General features: G+C 44.0%; 1 protein-coding gene across 3 annotated transcripts in view; it reads left to right on the top strand.

The window, feature by feature from the left end:
• Positions 1 to 18,564, top strand: part of DCC (DCC netrin 1 receptor) — a 906,493-nt gene that overhangs the window by 285,733 nt on the left and 602,196 nt on the right. For all 3 annotated transcript variants that reach the window (XM_033934276.1, XM_033934287.1, XM_033934268.1), the window contains exon 6: positions 78 to 198. In XM_033934276.1, the coding sequence (XP_033790167.1) occupies positions 78 to 198 (121 nt within the window). The remainder of the gene's footprint in view (positions 1 to 77; positions 199 to 18,564) is intronic.

The following is an 18,564-nucleotide window of genomic DNA, read 5'->3' as shown; positions in this document are numbered from 1 at the left end:
CATAAATGTTTTTGTTCAAATGACTCCATGAATGGCGTTCAGCTTGATTTAACGCACCTTTCTCTTCCTCTCTCAAGAGTGGCAGCAACTTACGGATTCTTGGCCTGGTGAAGTCGGATGAAGGGTTTTACCAGTGTCTAGCTGAAAATGACGTTGGGAATGTACAGACTAGTGCACAGCTAATCATTCTTGAACCTGGTAAGATGCATAATATATTGCTATCCATCGACATTAACAGAGGGGCACTTCTGTAACTGGAGCCTCCGTTTAGGTGCACAGAATCTATGTGATGGGAACATATTCTGTAATGGAATCTGGGTGCCCAGGTTCTATTATAGAATGCAAGCAGTGACTCAGTCAGGATGAGCGGCACCTGGGGAGGTGGCACCCCTCACCTGCCATCACCCCCATCCCCCGCCGCACACACACACACCCCTTCCCTTTCCACGTACCTTTTTAATTTCTCCGGTGTGAGCTGCATGCCCACGTTGGTGTTGGCTCACCCTTTGATGTCACTTCCTAGGAGCGGGCAGCAACCTTGCGCCAGGGAAGTAAAAAAGTTATGGGGAAGGCAAGGGGAGGAGTGGGGGCAGAGAGGAGGAGGGGTGCCACACACTTAGGAAGATCATGCCCGGGGTGGAATGCGCCCCCCCGCACCTTCCTTACTACGCCACTGAATGCAAGCATAACCCAGTATTGGTGAGCCCTACATTTAAGCATCCATACTTATATTATCTGTACCGTACTCCCCTTATATTCGTGGGGGTTCTGTTCCAGGAACCCTCGCGAATCTCGAAAAACCATGACTACGGTTTTTCATGGAGGAGCCTGAAGAGGGCAGTGGAAGTGGGCAGCAGGAGAGCACCCCGAGCGCTGCGAGTGCAGGAAATCGTTCGCGGTATGCTCCGACCGCCTCTTCCTGCACTAAGTCGGGCCTTATCCAATCAGGAGCTGCGTGTCAAAGCAGCTCCTGATTGGATAAGGCCCGACTTAATGCAGGAAGAGGCGGTCGGAGCGTACCGCGAGTGATTTCCTCCACTCGCGGCGCTCCGGCTGCTCTCTCCTGCCTCTCCCGTTGCCCTCTCCTTGTCGGCGGTTCGCAGTCGGAAAATACCGTGAATGACCAGGACCGCGAATCGCTGACTGCGAACGACCGGGGGAACACTGTATAGCTGTTCTAAGTGTGGGTATGGGTGCCTAAGAATGCCAGGCAGACTTTGCAACTAATGGATGAATAGAGCAGCGCTAGAAGCGGGTTAGTTTTTTGATTCACCTCAACCCTGATGAAAGTAACTGAAGCGGATATCTCGGTGGATGAGGTGGCGGTGCAAAGCTAAGTAACAAATTCATTATGATATATTTTGCACAAATAAGAATTATGTATGAATTCACAAAAATACCAACAAAGAAGAAGTAATTGATTATTTGGAAACTGAAAAAAGTGATTCATTCTAGCACAAGGAGCAATGACGAGTCCAGCCGGCTAGAGTTATGCTACTCTGCTTGTATTCTGGAGATCCGGCTGAATGCAGTTGCATATCTGTGTGTACTTTTGAATCGTTTAAGAATGTCAGGATCATGTGTTACTGCTTTCAGTATTCTATAAGTTACTCTCTTAAGTAGGCACCCTGCCTATGTCTGGCCCATTCTTCACCCCTATGTGTGCCTCCGCTTGCATACTGTATGCAAGTTAAGCAAGTATTTTAAGAATACTCTTAGACACCCTGCGAGCCCTTATGTAGATATGTATTTATATAAGCACATAAGTGCTAGTGTTCTAAATATTTAAATGTATAATGTGCAGTGTTGGGCAGTAATATATTGCTGTTAAAAGATTACTTTTGTACTATTGTAATGAATAATTGCAATATATTATATTTCCGCCCCCACACACATTTTACAAAACCGCGATAACGGTTTTTAGCGCAGGCTGACGTGTTGAATGCTTTGTGTTACTCCGACGCTCATAAAAACTCTGAGTGTCGGGAGCAGCGCAGAGAATTCAGCGCATCGGTCTGCGCTTAAAACCGCTATTGTAAAAAGAGGATTATGTCTAGTTACTTTATATACCGTATTTTTCGCTCTATAAGATGCACCCCCCCCCCCCTAAAGTGGATGGAAATGTATGTGCGTCTTATGGAGCGAATATTACATTTTTAAATCCTGGTGTTCCAGCGGTGTATCGGCAGGTACGAGCTTTCCGCGCTGATGGCAGCCATTCTGGGAGCAGCGCGGGCCCAGGCAAAAGTGCGGAAAGCTTGCCCTTGCCGATACACCGCTGGACCACCAGGATTTAAAAAGGTAAGGGGGGGAGTAAAAAAATATGAAAATACAACAATGTGCATTCTTAGACAGGTGGGGGTGGGGTAAAAACATGAAAATACCACAATGAGGGGGAGGGAGGTGGGACAGGGTACACCATGTGGGACAGAGTACACCATTTGGTTCAGAATTTTATTTTCTTGGTTTTTCCTCCTCTACACCTAGGTGCGTCTTATGGTCAGATGCATCATATAGAGCAAAATATACGGTAATTACATTTTAGTGACAACCATTCGATTTTCTTTGCATCACTAGGCCCATGACTGAGCTGTTTACAGTTTCTGGAAAACTTTCTTTTGAGTAAAGTTGTTCAAGCATAGAGCATGCGGTGATAAAGATGGCTGGGTCTTTGACACATAAGCACTCTGTTTATTGCAAATTTTTGATTTAGGAAGTGCAAAAGATAACTTCTTAGGTGCACGTTGTATCTGGTAAGCCACAAACCTGAGTGTGATAAAGTGGCATCAATGTCAGCAAAGAAATTAAATCTTGCTCATTCAACTCTTTGATTTTAACCAGACAGCATGAAGTAATTTTTTTCTGTGCGAGTATTGCTGTATCACGAGTCCACTTGCAGCTGCTCTGGACATTATACATAGTGAAGCTATGAGTGTTGCTTTGGGCTTTTTGCTGCCCATTTTGGTCATGTTGAAAAATAAGCTGATTAAGTTGATAAAGGCCTTAAATTTGCCTCATCTCTGGTTTGTGCACTTCACCTTGGGCTTGATGAGTGTTTTGGTCATTATCTTTATGACAAAGATTTTATTCTGACTGCTACGGTTTCATCTTGATTGGGTTGAACGCAACAAAATGAAGATGAATACAGTATTGCATTCAATTCTGGTCTCCTTATCTCAAGAAAGATATAACGGCACTAGAAAAGGTTCAAAGAAGAACGGCCAAGATGATAAAGGGGTTGGAACTCCTCTCGTATGAGGAAAGACTAAACAGGTTAGGGCTCTTCAGCTTGGAAAAGAGACATGTCTTTCTCAATAACAGACTAAGGACTTTTCCTCCTGGAAATTGTCCAAACCTTTCCTAAAACTAGCTACACTATCCGCTCTTATCATCTTGGTTGCTCTTCTTTGAACCTTTTCTAGTGACACTATGGGCTAGATTCACTAACCTGGCTCTCCGTGCCCAATCCGTGACCGATCCGTGCAGGCCCGACCAATTTATGAAACAAAAAAATTAAAATGAGGGTGATCGGAGGAATGCCCCCCTCCAACCGCACGGATCACTAGTGTGGGATATTGACGCATGCGCAGATCATCTGCTGTCCCTGTAGATCAGGGATGTCAAAGTCCCTCCTCATGGGCCACAATCCAGTCAGGTTTTCAGAATTTCCCCAATGAATATGCATGAGATCTATTTACATGCACTGCTTTCATTGTATGCTAATAGATCTCATGCATATTCATTGGGAAAATCTTGAAAACCCGAATGGATTGCGGCCCTCGAGGAGGGACTTTGACACCCCTGCTGTAGATGGTCTGCGCATGCATTTGGTGTCTGCTTTTGCTGGGTTGTTTTTTTTTTTGTTTTTTTTTTTTACTGGTCCCAACTCTCCTGCTCTCCCAGGGAAGGGTGATCCCCGGCGGCAGTAGCCTCTTCCCCTTCGCCGACACAAGTTCACTGCCCCGGCAAGTCCCTGCCCTGAAGAGCCACAGCTAGCACATTTTCAGCAGCATGCTGTCATGAGGGCTCATGGCGGCGGGAGGCAGACAGTTGGCTGCTGTGTAGAAAAGTTGCCGCTGGCGCTCTCTGCGGCAGGGCAGTGGTCTGGCCCTGCGCTCTTTCCCCTTTACGTCTGTTCTCTTTTGGGATTATTATTTGTATGTTATATTTTTGTTGCAAGGTGTTTCATCCCTCCCCTTCTTTGGGTGGGTGGCTGTCGCTCTAAAGAGGATGCTGGAGCTCGTGACTGGGTGACGATGCATCAGGCTTTCGCCCTATGCCCTCCATCAGCCACTGGCATTCATTTTGTTTATCTTAGGTTACCCGGCTGTAATTGAGTAGTGAGAATGATTCTCATTCCTACCTCCGAGCTTCCCATGTGGTTCAGTGGTGAAATCTGGGGCTGTAATGTGCATCCCAGAGATAGCAGTATGCACTGTGAAGTGCTGTACATAAGAGTTCAACTGATCTGAGGAGATGTTCTTTAAAAGCTCCCTCCCCCCCCCTTCTGAAGGGAAGAAGAGGTGCTTTCCAGGTTATGATAGTCCTTTCACATTTACCTTAGAACCATAAAACATGGTGCCTTACATTATAGCAGGGGACTTTTAAAAGCAGGCAGTTATTGACTCTCCTGCTCTTTGCCGCTTTCCCTGCAATGCAGCCCCATTTTAAAACCACAGGCTTGCACTGCGTGGAAGGGCGGCAGAGAGCAGGAGAGTTGCTCAGCTGGAAGGGGCAGAGAGCAGAGCGGCAGAGATGGGCTGCAGGACTGGGATTTCAGGCTGAGGACAGTCGGAAAGGATGTTTGCGACTGGTCCCCAGCAGTCGCTTCTTGTGTTGATCGGCCAGCTCAGTCGGTTTCCAAGCGAATCACGTCCCTGCCTATTTTGCATGCCTAGCATCTGGTAACTGTGATTTGGGTTATTATTCCCAATGTGCATCACTTTGCATTTGTCCACATTAAATTTCATCTGCCGCTTGGATGCCCAGTTTTTCAATTTCCTAAAGTCTGCCTGCAATTTTTTCACAATCTGCATGTGTTTTAACAACTTTGAATAGTTTAGTGTCATCTGCAAATTTAATCACCTCCAAATTCCAGATCATTTGTAAATAAATTAAATAGCACCGGTCCCAGTACAGATCCCTGCGGCACTCCACTGTTTACTCTCCTCCATTGAGAAAAATGACCTTTTAACCTTACCCTGTTTTCTAAGCAATAACCAATTCCTAAACCACAACAGAACTTTGCCACCTATCCCGTGATTCTTTAATTTTCTCAGGAGCCTCTCATGAGGAACTTTGTCAAAAGCTTTCTGAAAATCTAGATCAACCAGCTCACTTTTATCCATGTTTATTCACACCTTCAAAGAAGTCAAGCAAATTAGTGAGGCAAGATCTCCTTCGGCTGAACCCATGCTGACATTGTCTCATTAAATCATGTTTGTCTACCTGTTCCACAATTTTATTTTTTATAATTGTTTCCACCATTTTGCCCAGCACTGAAGTCAGGTTTACTGGTCTGTAATTTCCCAGATCTCCCCTGGAAACCTTTTAAAAATTGTAATATTGGCCACCCTGTAATTGGTGTAATATTGGCCACCCTGTAATCTTCAGGTTCTACATACAGTTTTAGTGACAGGTTACAGATCACTAACAGCAGATCAGCAATTTCATGTTTGAGTTCTTTTAGTACCCTGGGCCTGGGGTGTATACCATCTGGTCCAAGTGATTTATCACTTTTTAACTTGTCCATTTGTCTTAGTGATCTTCCAGATTCACTGAGATTTCTTTCAGTTCCTCTACCTTATCGCCCTTGAAAACCAATTCCAGTGCAGGTAGATCTCGTACATCTTCATCCATGAAGACCAAAGCAAAGAATTCATTCAATCTCTCCGCTATGGCCTTATCCTCCCTGAGCACTCATTTTGCTCCTTGATCATCCAATGGTCCCACAGATTCCCTCATAGGTTTTTGGCATCTGATGTACCTAAAAAAATTGTTATGATTTTTTGCCTCTTTTGCAAGTTTCTCTTCATAGTCTTTCTTAGCTTTCTTTATCAATGCTTTGCATCTAACTTGCCAAGTGCTTGTCTATTCTTATTTTCTTCATTTAGATCCTTTTTTCATTCTTTAAAGGATGTTTTTTGGCTCTAATAGTCTCTTTCACTTCACCTTTTAACCATACCGGCACTTGTTTGCTCTTCTTTCCACCTTTGCTGATACATGGAATACATCTGGTCTGGGCTTCCACGATAGTATTTTTAAATAACATCCACACCTGGTTTACATTCCTAACCCTTTAGCTTCTTTTTAACCATTTTCCTCATTTTTTTCATAGTCACTCTTTCCAAAATTAACCGCCTCTTTATTAAGGCACGGTGGCCAATTTAGCATGAACTACTGTATTTTCACGCAGATAACGCGCACCCGTGTAAAACGCGCACACGGGTATAGCGCGCAGAAACCACGATTTTATGTACAAAAACTTTTGTATACCGCGCTCACGGGTATACCGCGCATGCTGCCCGACTGTCCTTTCGCCCGCCCCGACTCTCCTCTGGCCACCCCGACTCTCCTTTCGCCCTCCCCGACTCTCCGTGCGCTGTCCCGACTATCCGTTCACCCTCCCTGACTTTCCGTGCACTGCCCCGCCTCTCCGTGCGCTGTCCCGACTCTCCGTTCACCCTCTCTGACTTTCCGTGCACTGCCCCGACTTTCCGTGCGCTGTCCCGACTCTCCGTTCACCCTCCCTGACTTTACGTGCACTGCCCCGCCTCTCCGTGCGCTGTCCCGACTCTCCGTTCACCCGCCCTGACTTTCCGTGCACTGCCCCGACTCTCCGTGCGCTGTCCCGACTCTCCGTTCACCCGCCCTGACTTTCCGTGCACTGCCCCGACTCTCCGGGGTTGGGCCCATGTGCCTCAGGCCGCGCCCCCAGGTGGGACCTAAGGCTCCAGGGCCTATTCTGATTGGCCCACGCGCCTTAGGCCCCACCAGTAGGCGGAGCTTTGGGACGGATGGGCCAATCCGGCCTCATTCCGTCGTTGGCTGCCTGCCGGACAGGCGGGTTTGGCTCCCGTCTGTCCGGCCAACTACCAAAGGTACGGGGAAGGGGGGTGGGGGTGTCGTGGGGGTCGGCCAGGAGGGTCGCGGGTCGGCTGGGGGGGCGGTCGGAGGTTCTTGGGGGGGGGGCGATCTTTGGAGGGAGGGGGGTTTGCGTCGAGGGCAGGAGGGCCTGGGATCCCTCCTGCCCGTAATGTAGTGCGGGGTGGGGGTAGGGGGTCGCCGTGGCCAGGAGGGTTTGGGCTCCCTCCTGGCCCGATATTGTCGGGGAGTTGGGGAGTCGGCCGGGCAAGAGGGCTTGGGCTCCCTCTTGCTCCGATCGTGGATGCGGGTGCGGGTGGGAGCGCGTGCGAGCGGTCGTTCGGGGTGGGGGTGCGAGCGGTCCTGCTGGGGGGGGGGGGGTGAATCGGGCGTCGGGCGGGGTGAGAACTATGTAAAAAAAATTTTGTATACCGCGCGAGGGGTATGCGCGGTAGGTAAAAAAGCGTATAATGCGCGCGTTATATGCGTGAAAATACGGTAATCGATTTAGCACACACTAATCAATTTATATTCTATGGACGCGTTTGCATTTAGTGTGCCATAATTATTAGCGCGCACTAAATCAGTTAACGCGCCTTAGTAAAAGGACCCCAAATGCTTCTACAGTAGATTTCTTTTGTGATATCACTCCCGCTTCAGCTCAAATTTGATCATGTTATGATCACTCTTTCCCAGAGGACCCAACCCAGTTAACTCCTCTACTATGCTTTCCATCTCACTACGGATCAAATCTAAAATAACTCCCCCTCTTGTCAGTTCCTGGACCAGTTGCTCCGAGAAGCAGTCATTTATGACGTCTAGGAATTTTACCTCCCTAGCACTCCCCGATGTAACATTTAACCAGTCAATGTTGGGGTTTATCTAGCAAACGTATGAAACCACCGATAAAAGCCAAAATGACACCGAGGGCTCCCTTTACGAAGCCGCGCTAGTGGTTTTAGCGCACGCTAGCCAAAAATCTACCACCTGCTCAAAAGGAGGTGGTAGCGGCTAACACGCAGGGCAATTTAGCGCATGCTATTCCACGTGTTAAGGCCCTAACGTGGCTTTGTAAAAGGAGCCCTGAGTAATTTTTCTTTTTTTCTTTTATTCTTATGTAATTATATAAACAGGAACAAGCCTCAGATTATGGAGTTTCACTCATTCTGGGTTTTCTCAAAGAGAAAGACAATTCTTTTCTCTAACTCCTGCTGATATCACCGGCTTGAACCCATCCTCCCTACCTTAATTCTAAAATTAAAATTATTATTTATTTCTTCAATTACTTTATCTATTTACTTCATAGCTCTTCAATCTTCATTTAATTCATATAGAGCACACCTGAATTAATTTCTGATCATTTATATTAAATTAAACTATTTAAATACTTAATTCTTAAAAACCTAATAATTCATAGATAGTTGATACTTGAGAAACCTCACAGTTCATTTCAAAACTCAAAACCGACAGGAAAAAAGTGCTCTGGTGCTTCAAAGTACTATATCAAAAGTGCATTTGTGCTGTAAACTGTTAATTCCATTTAAACTTTTTAAATTTAAAGTACTTAGCTTATGCTCTTATACACTTTAGAAACCAGGACCGTTGCTTGTTACTTTCAATCATCCGACGCGGCCTACGTTTTGCGGGATCTAGTTACATCCCCGCTGTGTCAGGGAAAAGTCTCTCTATAGCAACGCTTATCTGGGCTGTAGAGCTACTTCTGCCGGTTCCGGTCCAACACCATTAGCTTCGGTCCATTGGATTTTGTTTCTCAGAGTTTATGCTCATGTTTGGATGTCTTTCTGAGTAAGAAGTGACCCCTGACCCAGCTTGGCGAAACAGAAATCTGTCCATCGGGTGTTCTAGCCTGTACTGCCTCTGAAGTACAGAATGAAGCAGTGGTTTTGTGTGGACTCTGGTTGAGCAGAAAGTGCAGCTAAATGAACTGTTTCTTACTATCTTTATAGAGTTTGGACTGGGCATGTTTTCAACTGAAAGTGGACATTGCATTCTACTTTTGGGCATGCTTGTGCCAAAGTTTTTGAAATCAGGAACTTTTTCTCTCTGACTGCTATTGTGCCTGAAATGGTATTGAATACTATTTGTAATGATACTATTTCAAGAACTTCAACTTGGTAAAAAAAAAAACCAAAAAAACAACTCCACTCCTCAAAATAATATCTAATGAAGCCCAACTGAGGTTTTTTCTCCACTTCTCAATTTTTTTCCTTAGAGAGATTTTGTTTTAGTTGAGGGGCCTTGCAGTGTAGAAGAGTTTGCCCATGGTACCATTTAGGGCATGTATGTGTATGGTTGGGTAATTGAAATCACCCATTATTATACTGTTGCCCAGTTCTCCAGCTTTCCTAGTCTCTGAAAACATTTCATCTGTCTACTCATTTTGTCCCAGGGGAAGGTGGTATAACCCTACCTTTATAACCCTTCCCTTCACACATGGAATTTCTGTCCATATGGATTCCACACTGATATATGGGAGGGAATTGAAGGTTCCAAATCGGTACTAATGGAAGGGAACTGAAGGATCCAAATCGCTACTTTTCAGTAGTGGTGTTAGGAGTATGTTCCGCATATCCAACGAGAAATGACCATTTTCAAGGAAGTGGTTTAATAGTAAGGCCAATCACTCCTTCAAAAAATAGTGCTCTACACTTTATCACCAAAAATACAGATGGACTGCTGCTTAAGCCACACTTCTTACGTGAAGTTGAATAAAAGAGATTAAAAATGGATCTCAAGCGCTCACTGTTACACTGCCACTAGAACAAGTCTTGGCGTGCAACATACTTGTGAGCTATCATCGGTCCAATACACTCTTTATTCTTATCAAATTCTTTTTTATTTTTTCATCTTCTTTTAATCTCTATTTTACTAAAAATTATCATAATAATCACCTCACATTATTATTATTATGATTGTACTTAACTTGAATGAAGTTTTACTGCCCAATCATATCTCTGTGTCTCGACGGAAGATCTCCGTTTTGCTCTTCGCTCCCTACTATGAGTGTCAGGGCTACTTCAGGAACAGTCTTATTGGACTTAACGCTGTTTATTGTCCTATATTAGGGAACATGTTCAGACTCTCCGAGTTTTTTTGAATCTCCAGATTATTGTAGATTCGCCCACACATTAAAGCGTCTGTCATCCCTTCCGGGAATTCTCTAGTAAGGTCAGCCATGTAATAGCCTGTGAGGGGATACCGCCAAAAAGATAAGAAGGAAAAGGATCCAATTTACAACTACACTTTTTTCAATTTTTCACACAATTCTAAAACTTGAGTCTCTGAAACTGGATCAAAATGATTCCAAAACCGATCCACTGGAATTATCATTTGACCGCTAGGGCTTAAAAGAAAATTGCCAGGGTCTATTGCAGGAAAAGTGTCTCTAATAAGTGTAATTTTATTGTTAAAAATGTTTGCTAAATCCTCTGCAGTTGTATACAGTTTTGCTTTGATCTTACACTCTCTGAGGTTAGTGAGCGCCAGAGTTTAAAAAGGGCATTACTTTGATTATCTGAACTGGTTATCTTAATACCATAATAGTTTTTTTTTAAAATCTTTATTGAGTTTTCAAATCTGCCAAAAAATGCAATACAATATACATACAAATAATAATAATCAAATAAGCACTTATAATCAATCAGTATAACCCCCCCCACCCAACCGACATTTTCATCAGGGAATAAAGTCACACAAAAGATATACACCCTCCCCATCCTTCCCCCCTCCCTGGATGTGTGTGTGTGTATTATACCAACAGAAATAAAGATAAAAGACAGCTATAACGAATCCACAAAAGACGTCAATGGGCCTCAAACTAACTTGAATATCTTAGAATGCCCCAGCAGATCCGCATTCATCTTCTCGTACTTAAAGTTTTTTCTTGCGGTCTTAATCTCTAGATTATATTTCTTGATGTTAACTCTCCAGATCCATTTGTCAGATTCTATGTTAGTTTTTTTTCCATTTCCGTTCCAATTTTCTGCACCCCTGTTTTAGCTCACGGTGCCTTCCGAGCATAACTCACTGATTTCCTTCCATTCCTTCGACATATTTTCTGACGATTTGTCAGGAGAAATATATGGTAATACTTTTTAACAAGATGGACCAGAAAAGGTTAGAACAGACCTTTTTCCTAATAGTTACCATTTGTTTCTGTTGTACATAATTATTAATAGGGGACATAAAGAATGGAAGATAGAATTCCCCAAGAAGGTGGTCCGACCAGGGAACCCTCCGCCAACGGACCTCAAATAGCCCAGTTTGTTGGTACGTAAAATCCCTAAAACTGATGAGATCTAACATGTGACCTTTTTCATGTGTAATGGCTTTTGTAGGTAGCGATAAACTAAGAGAGTTCAGAAATGAGACAAAATCTAAGGTATCTTTGTTGGTAGTGTCATCTTAAGTGTAAGTTAATATCTCAATAATTAACAGCCTTGGCACTTCAACAGAGCTCCTGTTTTAATGTTGGGGATCAATTTTATAGAATCCTTCCAAGACACAGGGGGACGGTATAACAACGATATTCCTAAAGGATCCTGAGGTAACTCATCTTTGAATGACACTATCATATATTCAAGTTCAGGGTGGTAGGCTTTGTCTACAAGAGAGACATTAAAGAATGACCTGAAAATCAGCCCCAATCCCCCACCCCGTTTATCCCTCCTAGAGGTAAAAATACTATGGAAACCTTGTGGACAGAGCTCATTTTGAGTAAAAAAAAATCCCTCTGATCAATCCAAGTCTCGTGATAAACATTAGGCCAGGGTCAGTGTCTAAAAGTAAATCCTTACTTATCTGTTGCTTGTTGTACACCGATCTGGCATTACAATAAAGTGCTGGTACTGGAGTAAGAGATTCAATGTACAGATTTGACTTCCTATTAGATGGTGAGAGAGACTTAAGTGCATTTTGATTCCTTCCCAAAACTAGTCTTCTATGGTAATTTTTTCTATTTTTCTATTTCCAACAATCACAATTTTTTCTATTTCCAACAATCACTGTTCTGTTAGTTGCTTTAACATATATGATTCTTTAACACTGTTTAATAAACTGGAAAGAGATGGATATATGTATGTACATTTGTGTAAATTTCATGCTGGTCCCAAGACGGGTATCATAATACAGAAAGGATGCACTTTGACCTTCCCCATTTCTCCAGCCAGTAGGACAGCCAGAACAGCACTGCATGCATCTGGTAGCGCTATGGAAATCATTGAATAGTAGTAGTAGTAACTAGGGGCTATATTTTGAAAATAAATACTCAAAGGGGGGAAATATGGTAGAGATGTTTAGATACTTACGTGGCATGGATGTGCATGAGTCGAGTCTCTTTCATTTGAAAGGAAACTCCAGAATGAGAGGGCATGGGATGAAGTTAAGAGCTGAAAGGCTCAGGAGTAATCTAAGGAAATGCTATTTTTTTAAAAAGAAAGGGTGGTGGATGTGTGGAGTGGTCTCCTGGTTGGGGGGGGGGGTGGAGACGGAGATTGTGACTGAGTTCAGGAAGGCGTGGGACGGACATGTGGGATCTCTTAGGGAGAGGGATTGGTGGTAGGGGTGGGCAGAGTGGATGAGCCATTTGGCCTTTATCTGCTCTCATGTTTTCATGAGCATAAAGCTCTATGACCTCACAATGCATGTCTTAAGAGCTTTAGCCTATAGGGAGAGGAGGAGATAGTAGATGCTGCGAATGGGCAGACTGGATGGGCCATTTGGCCTTTATCTGCCATCATGTTTCTCTGTTTCTATCACCATAAAACTCTATGACATCACAATGCTCTTCCGGTGTCTGTCATAGGGGAAAATACCCTCCAGGGAGTCAAGACAAAGTTAGACAAGTTTCTACTGAATCAGAATGTACGCAGGTAGGGCTAGTCTCAGTTAGGGCCCTGGTCTTTGACCTAGGGATCGCCGTGTGAGCGGACTCCTGGGCACGATGGACCTCTGGTTTGACCCAGCAGCGGCAATTCTTATATTCTTATCTATATCATGTAGAATGTTTATTTTATTTAATTCAATTCCCTCTTTAACATATAGCGCAACACCACCTTTCTGTGTTCTGGGTGTGCCAAGTTTTAGACATCCATATTCTGGCTTTATAAAATCTATATTTGAATGTCCATACAATATAGATGTCTAAATGCCAGCTTTCAGACACCCAAAATTTGAATAGAGCTTCTAAAATAAGCACCATTAGGCGGGTTAATATGTTTTATTTTATAATTTTTTTTAAATGAATGTATGAAACAAACCATTGTCCAAAAATCAAGGATAAAGTAAAAAAAAAAGGCCTAGAAAGTGAAACAACATTTTTTTCTATATCTATATATATCTATCCCTTTTTTGCTAGTCAGTATTCTATGTATTCTATTCAATGTTATATGCATAGTAGCCTCTTTGACATGCAAATAATTAAAATACTATAATTTATGCACTTTTCTGCCACTAGATGGCTCCTCATAGAATTAGCCCCTAAGCGTTAGTAGCAGAAGTCACTTCTTGAAGGCACTAGGTCTTAAATTAGCTTCCTGTTCAATGAATACACTTAGATGAAAACCTAGAGGAAAAGATGCATCTTCTACTGTAATAGTGTTTATTCATTACTAGGACCAGCCCCAAGGAAACTAGATAATTCATTACAGCTTCTATCTTGATGTTTTAGAGCAATCAGTAAACTGTATGCTTTGTGGTCAATGTTTATTAGTTTGGCATTGGATTAGGATGAGAGAGCGAGAGAGAAAAAAAAAAAAAGAGAATGAAGATACACTTCTAAAGAGCTGCGGGACACCATTGTAACTGTCCCCATATTCCCTTATAAATGATGGATTGCTTTTTCCCGGCTATTTAATCAGATCTTCAAACAATGCCACTCCAATTCCGCAGGGATGTTAAGAAGGCCAGCATGCACAGATGGTAGCAAAGAAAGCTATAAATATAAATTAAGTGATAGGGTTGACCATGGTGAGAAGAACATAGCCTTCTCTGTTTAGATTTTGTCAATAAATGGCTACCATGTATTTCCTACAGTGTGAGCTTTGCATCATACAGCTGTTTGGTTCTGGTTAGTCTGCAGGCCTCAGACTGAGGCTTACCCATAGTAACCATAACAATCTGTTGCTCTATAAGATACAGACAATGACATTAAAGTAGGCATTTGATGCCAGTAGGCATTTAAGAGAGTTTATTAAAGTTTCAATATAGTCCTTTGTAAACAGTTTTCAATTCCACTTTTAAACTTCAGTTTTAGTGGAAAATATTAGCTTAAGCATGCATATGACAGCTGATGTTTACGGTAGGGGTTACCAGACGTCCGGATTTTCCCAGACATGTCCATGTTTTAGAGGGCATGTCCAGGCATCCGGATGGCTTTTCAAACCCGGCACTTTGTCCAAGTTTTAGAAAGCTTCCACCCCGGGACCGCGCCAGGAGGGCATCTGCGCATGCGAAGATGCAGTATGGTGACCTTGCACCCATGTGCAGATGCCCAACCGACACAGTGCCAAGGACGAGAAGAGGTTAAGGGGGGCAGGGAAGGAGGGAACTGGGCAGGCCTGGGGGCGGGGTTATGAATCCGGATTTTACAGTAGTAAAATCTGGCAACCCTAGTTTATGGTTTGCTATACTGCTAGGTTTGAGGAGATGTTAGTGATGGGATTGAACTGACTGATATCTTTGTTGTTTCTTTTCTAGAAAACACATTTATCTACCTTAACTTTTTAGGATGAAGTCGTTCCAATTCTCCATAAATATTCATTGTGTATAGTCGTTGGAGAAAAGTGATAATTTTAGAATAATGAACAGCTTTGCTATGGTGTAGTGTAGAGTGTATTGTTGATTTATTTAGATATGTGCACATGGGAGAGGATTTTATAACAGGGTATCTAGGCTATGACGGCATATAGGTAGGGCTTCTGATTTTAGATTTTAACAAACACCATGATTGCCACTTTGAAAAAATAATCTTTATTTAAATAGCAGGAAAGTAAGACAACAAAGAATTTATCCCAGTCCTCCCTCGTGGAGCTACACAATGTCACTGATCCTCCATCTCCTCCTTCACCACACACACATTCTCACAGACAACAATTTTACCCTTTAGGAAAATGAGTTTCTCTAGTAGAACAATCTGAAAAACGTATCCAGTCCTCCACTGCCGTGCTCCCTTCTCCTCTCCAGCCTTGTCTTGCTATACCTTCTGCCTCACCCCAGTACCACCTCTCAGATCCCCCCTTCAATAGGTTAAAAAAATACCATGCATTGAAAGTTGTGTATTCTGTTACCTGTAGATATAAGCAATAATCAAAGCCATGATTTCCACAGGCTTTTACATATATATGGATGGTCTTATGAACATGTGGGCTAATCTTCAGTTCTGCTGATTTGTGGCTTTTTGGATTTAGTACGTCAAGACATCAAGAGTTACCATTGGACAAATCAATGAATTACACATGCCCTGTGCAAATTGCGTACTGATGCCCCCTGCCCCATCTATTTCACCACTGCTAGTGAGGAGAAGATGGGCTGCAACCAAATTTTGTGCTCCCTCCATATGTTCCTTTGGTGGCCGAACCACTCACATAGCCCTTGGTAAGGTGTCGCATGTGAACATTGCTGTCTTAATTGGGAAGGGAGCATTCAAGCAAAGAAAGAAGGTTGGTGGAAGGTGGAAAGGAGGAGAAGAAACAGAATACACATGGGGGGGCAGGGTAAGTGATGTGGAGAGGCATTTTCAATATATCTAAATTTGATTTTGGATGTTTTGGGAAAAATGTCCAAAAATCCAGTAAAGAAAATGACCAATTTCAAAGCAGAGACACATTCAGCTTTTTGTTTCGAAAATGGCCATTCTAAACATAGTAGTCATAGTAGATTTTGGGTAGTTGTTAAAATTCTCATGGTGTTATACTTTCCCCTCCCATGAAGAAATGATTTCCTGGGGTTCTAATATAAAGGGATCCAAAAGTATCTCACTGGGAATCTCACTAGGGGGGGCCCGCCTAGGAAATGATAAGAAACAATAACACTAGAAATGGATTCAGTTGGAGACCATCTCAAAGAACCAGAACGTGTCTTCTTATGAAAGGTCACAATTGCAGCTATCTTTCAGTGCATTTAAATGGTCTGTTACTAAGCCATGCTTAAAAGTGGCCTTAGGACGCTCTTATGCAGGTTCTTCCTAAATGCTAAGGCCATTTTCACTGCAGCCGTAAAATTGTTAGGTACAGTCAAACCGCAGTTTGCGAGTAACGCGGTTTGTGAGAGTTTTGCAAGATTAGCAAAACATTCCCGCAAATCGTGCTTCGCAAACCCAGCGTTGACTCGATTTGCGAGCCCCCCCCCCCCGTGATCCGGCATCCCCCTCGCTTGCATTACCCCCACTACCCGCCATGATCAGGCATCCCCCACTCACCCACCCACCCAAACACAATCCCTTACCCTGATCTGGCACCGGCACCAGGAGATGCTGGTGCTGGTGCCTGAAGATCCTCCCTCTTGTGTGGGAGCATCTGCGCATGCTCAAGGCCTTCTGGTTCTCGCTCTAAATGAGATTCTCGGAGATCGCGAGGGGGGACGTGCATGACGTGAGCGGGGGGGGGGGCGTTTGCTGGCAGGGGGGCGATGCCGGTTCTTGGGGGGGTGTGGAGCTGCGCCGGTGGCCTCGGGGGTGGAGGGTAAGGTGGAGCAGCACTGGTGGCCTCGGGGGGGGAGGGGGAGCGATTCAAGCAAGTTTCCCTTACTTCCTATGGGAAAACTCGCTTTGATAAACGAGCAATTTGGTTTATGAGCATGCTTCTGGAACGAATTATGCTCGTAAATCAAGGTTCCACTATACTTATTTTGAACCTAGGGTAATGAAATGTTAAGCGAGTCACAAGGTGCTGCAATGGGAATTGAGCTCAACAACCTCAGGGTGCTGAGGCAGCTTCTATAACCACTAGGTCATTCTTTCACTAGGCAATAAGGGCTCCATGCACTAACCAGTGAGTACATGGCAAAATGTATGTGTTGCCTGCTTAGTACAGGAATACCAACACTTCACTCCTGACATGTAGGGTTACCAGATTTTCCCAAAGGAAAATCCGGACCCATGGCCACACCCCTAGGCCCATCCCGTTCCTCCTGTGTCACACCCCTTTCCGCCCCCAGCCGGCATCCGAGCATGCGCAGATGCCCCTTCCCAATGCAGTTTTGACGGGAAGCTTTTCAAAACCCGGATATATACAGATTTCAATGCTACTACTGGATGCCCGAGTACATCATGCGACACTCCATTTTTTTGCTATGTAAGGCATGTTATAGCACTTAACACAGCTTAGTAACAGGTCCCTTAAGTTCAGTGTATTTTATATTAAACAACTACTCTAGACTTCACCACCTTCACCACCTTCATTGATCTTACCACCTTCAAAACCTCAACCGACGACACTCGCTGGGAACAAGTCCCTTGGTCAGACCACTTCTTAGGGACTACCTGTCTCCCCGTCTTCATGTCACATCTTGACTCCCCACCCCACTCCTCTCATTCCATAACCTACCGCAAAAAAACCTCGAGCAACCTATTCTGGTCCAAATTTCTCAACAAACTCTCCTCCAACCCTAGACCTATAGACCCCGAATCACATTGGCACAACTGGACCATCCTCTCAGAGTCCACCTACCACTCCCTTGCTCCATTAACCACCAAAACCATCTCCTATCCCCGAAAGGCCCCTTGGTACCTACCCCTTCACAGAGAATTGAAACAGAAGTGTTGCGCTTTGGAGCGCAAATGGAAAAAATCCAAATCCCCCTCTGATAGACAGACCTGGAGGGCTAATATTAAATTTTACAATTCAACATTAAAAAAAGCCAGGAAAAACTTTTTTGGAGACAAGATCTCCAGATCCAACAACCAGATCAGTGCGCTGTTCAACATCTGGCGCTCCCTAACTATAAAAAAAGACCCGTCTTTGCTTCCGCCATCTCTATCAGCCGAGGCCCTTGCAAATTTCTTTAATGAAAAGATTACCACCCTAAGATGCTCCTTCCCCCCCTCAGTCTCCTACAATTCCCTAACCTCTACTGTTCCCAACTCTACCTTACCGGTATCCATTCCTGCCGATAGATCCTGGACCACCTTCGAGCTTGTCTCTGAACCGCAAGTCTCCAAACTCTGCCTCAAACTAAAAACTTGCAAGTGCATTTTGGATCCTTTCCCCTCCTACCTATTCGAGAATATCCCTACACAGGCCATCGCTTCCCTCACCGAACTTATAAACTCTGCCCTAACATCAGGCCTTTTCTCCCCCGACATGGGACACATTTCACTGTCCCCTCTACTGAAAAAGGCCGACCTCGATCCCTCCATTCCATCAAATTACCGTCCTATAGCAAATATCCCTCTCCTAACCAAGCTATTAGAATCCATCATATCCACCCAACTCTCATCCTACCTAGAACGATTCTCTATCCTCC

The sequence above is a fragment of the Geotrypetes seraphini genome, chromosome 1, assembly GCF_902459505.1.
Source record: "Geotrypetes seraphini chromosome 1, aGeoSer1.1, whole genome shotgun sequence".
Classification (NCBI taxonomy): Eukaryota; Metazoa; Chordata; class Amphibia; order Gymnophiona; family Dermophiidae; genus Geotrypetes; species Geotrypetes seraphini.
The sequence above is the reverse complement of the archived record's forward strand: the minus strand, read 5'-3'. Positions and strand labels throughout refer to the sequence as shown.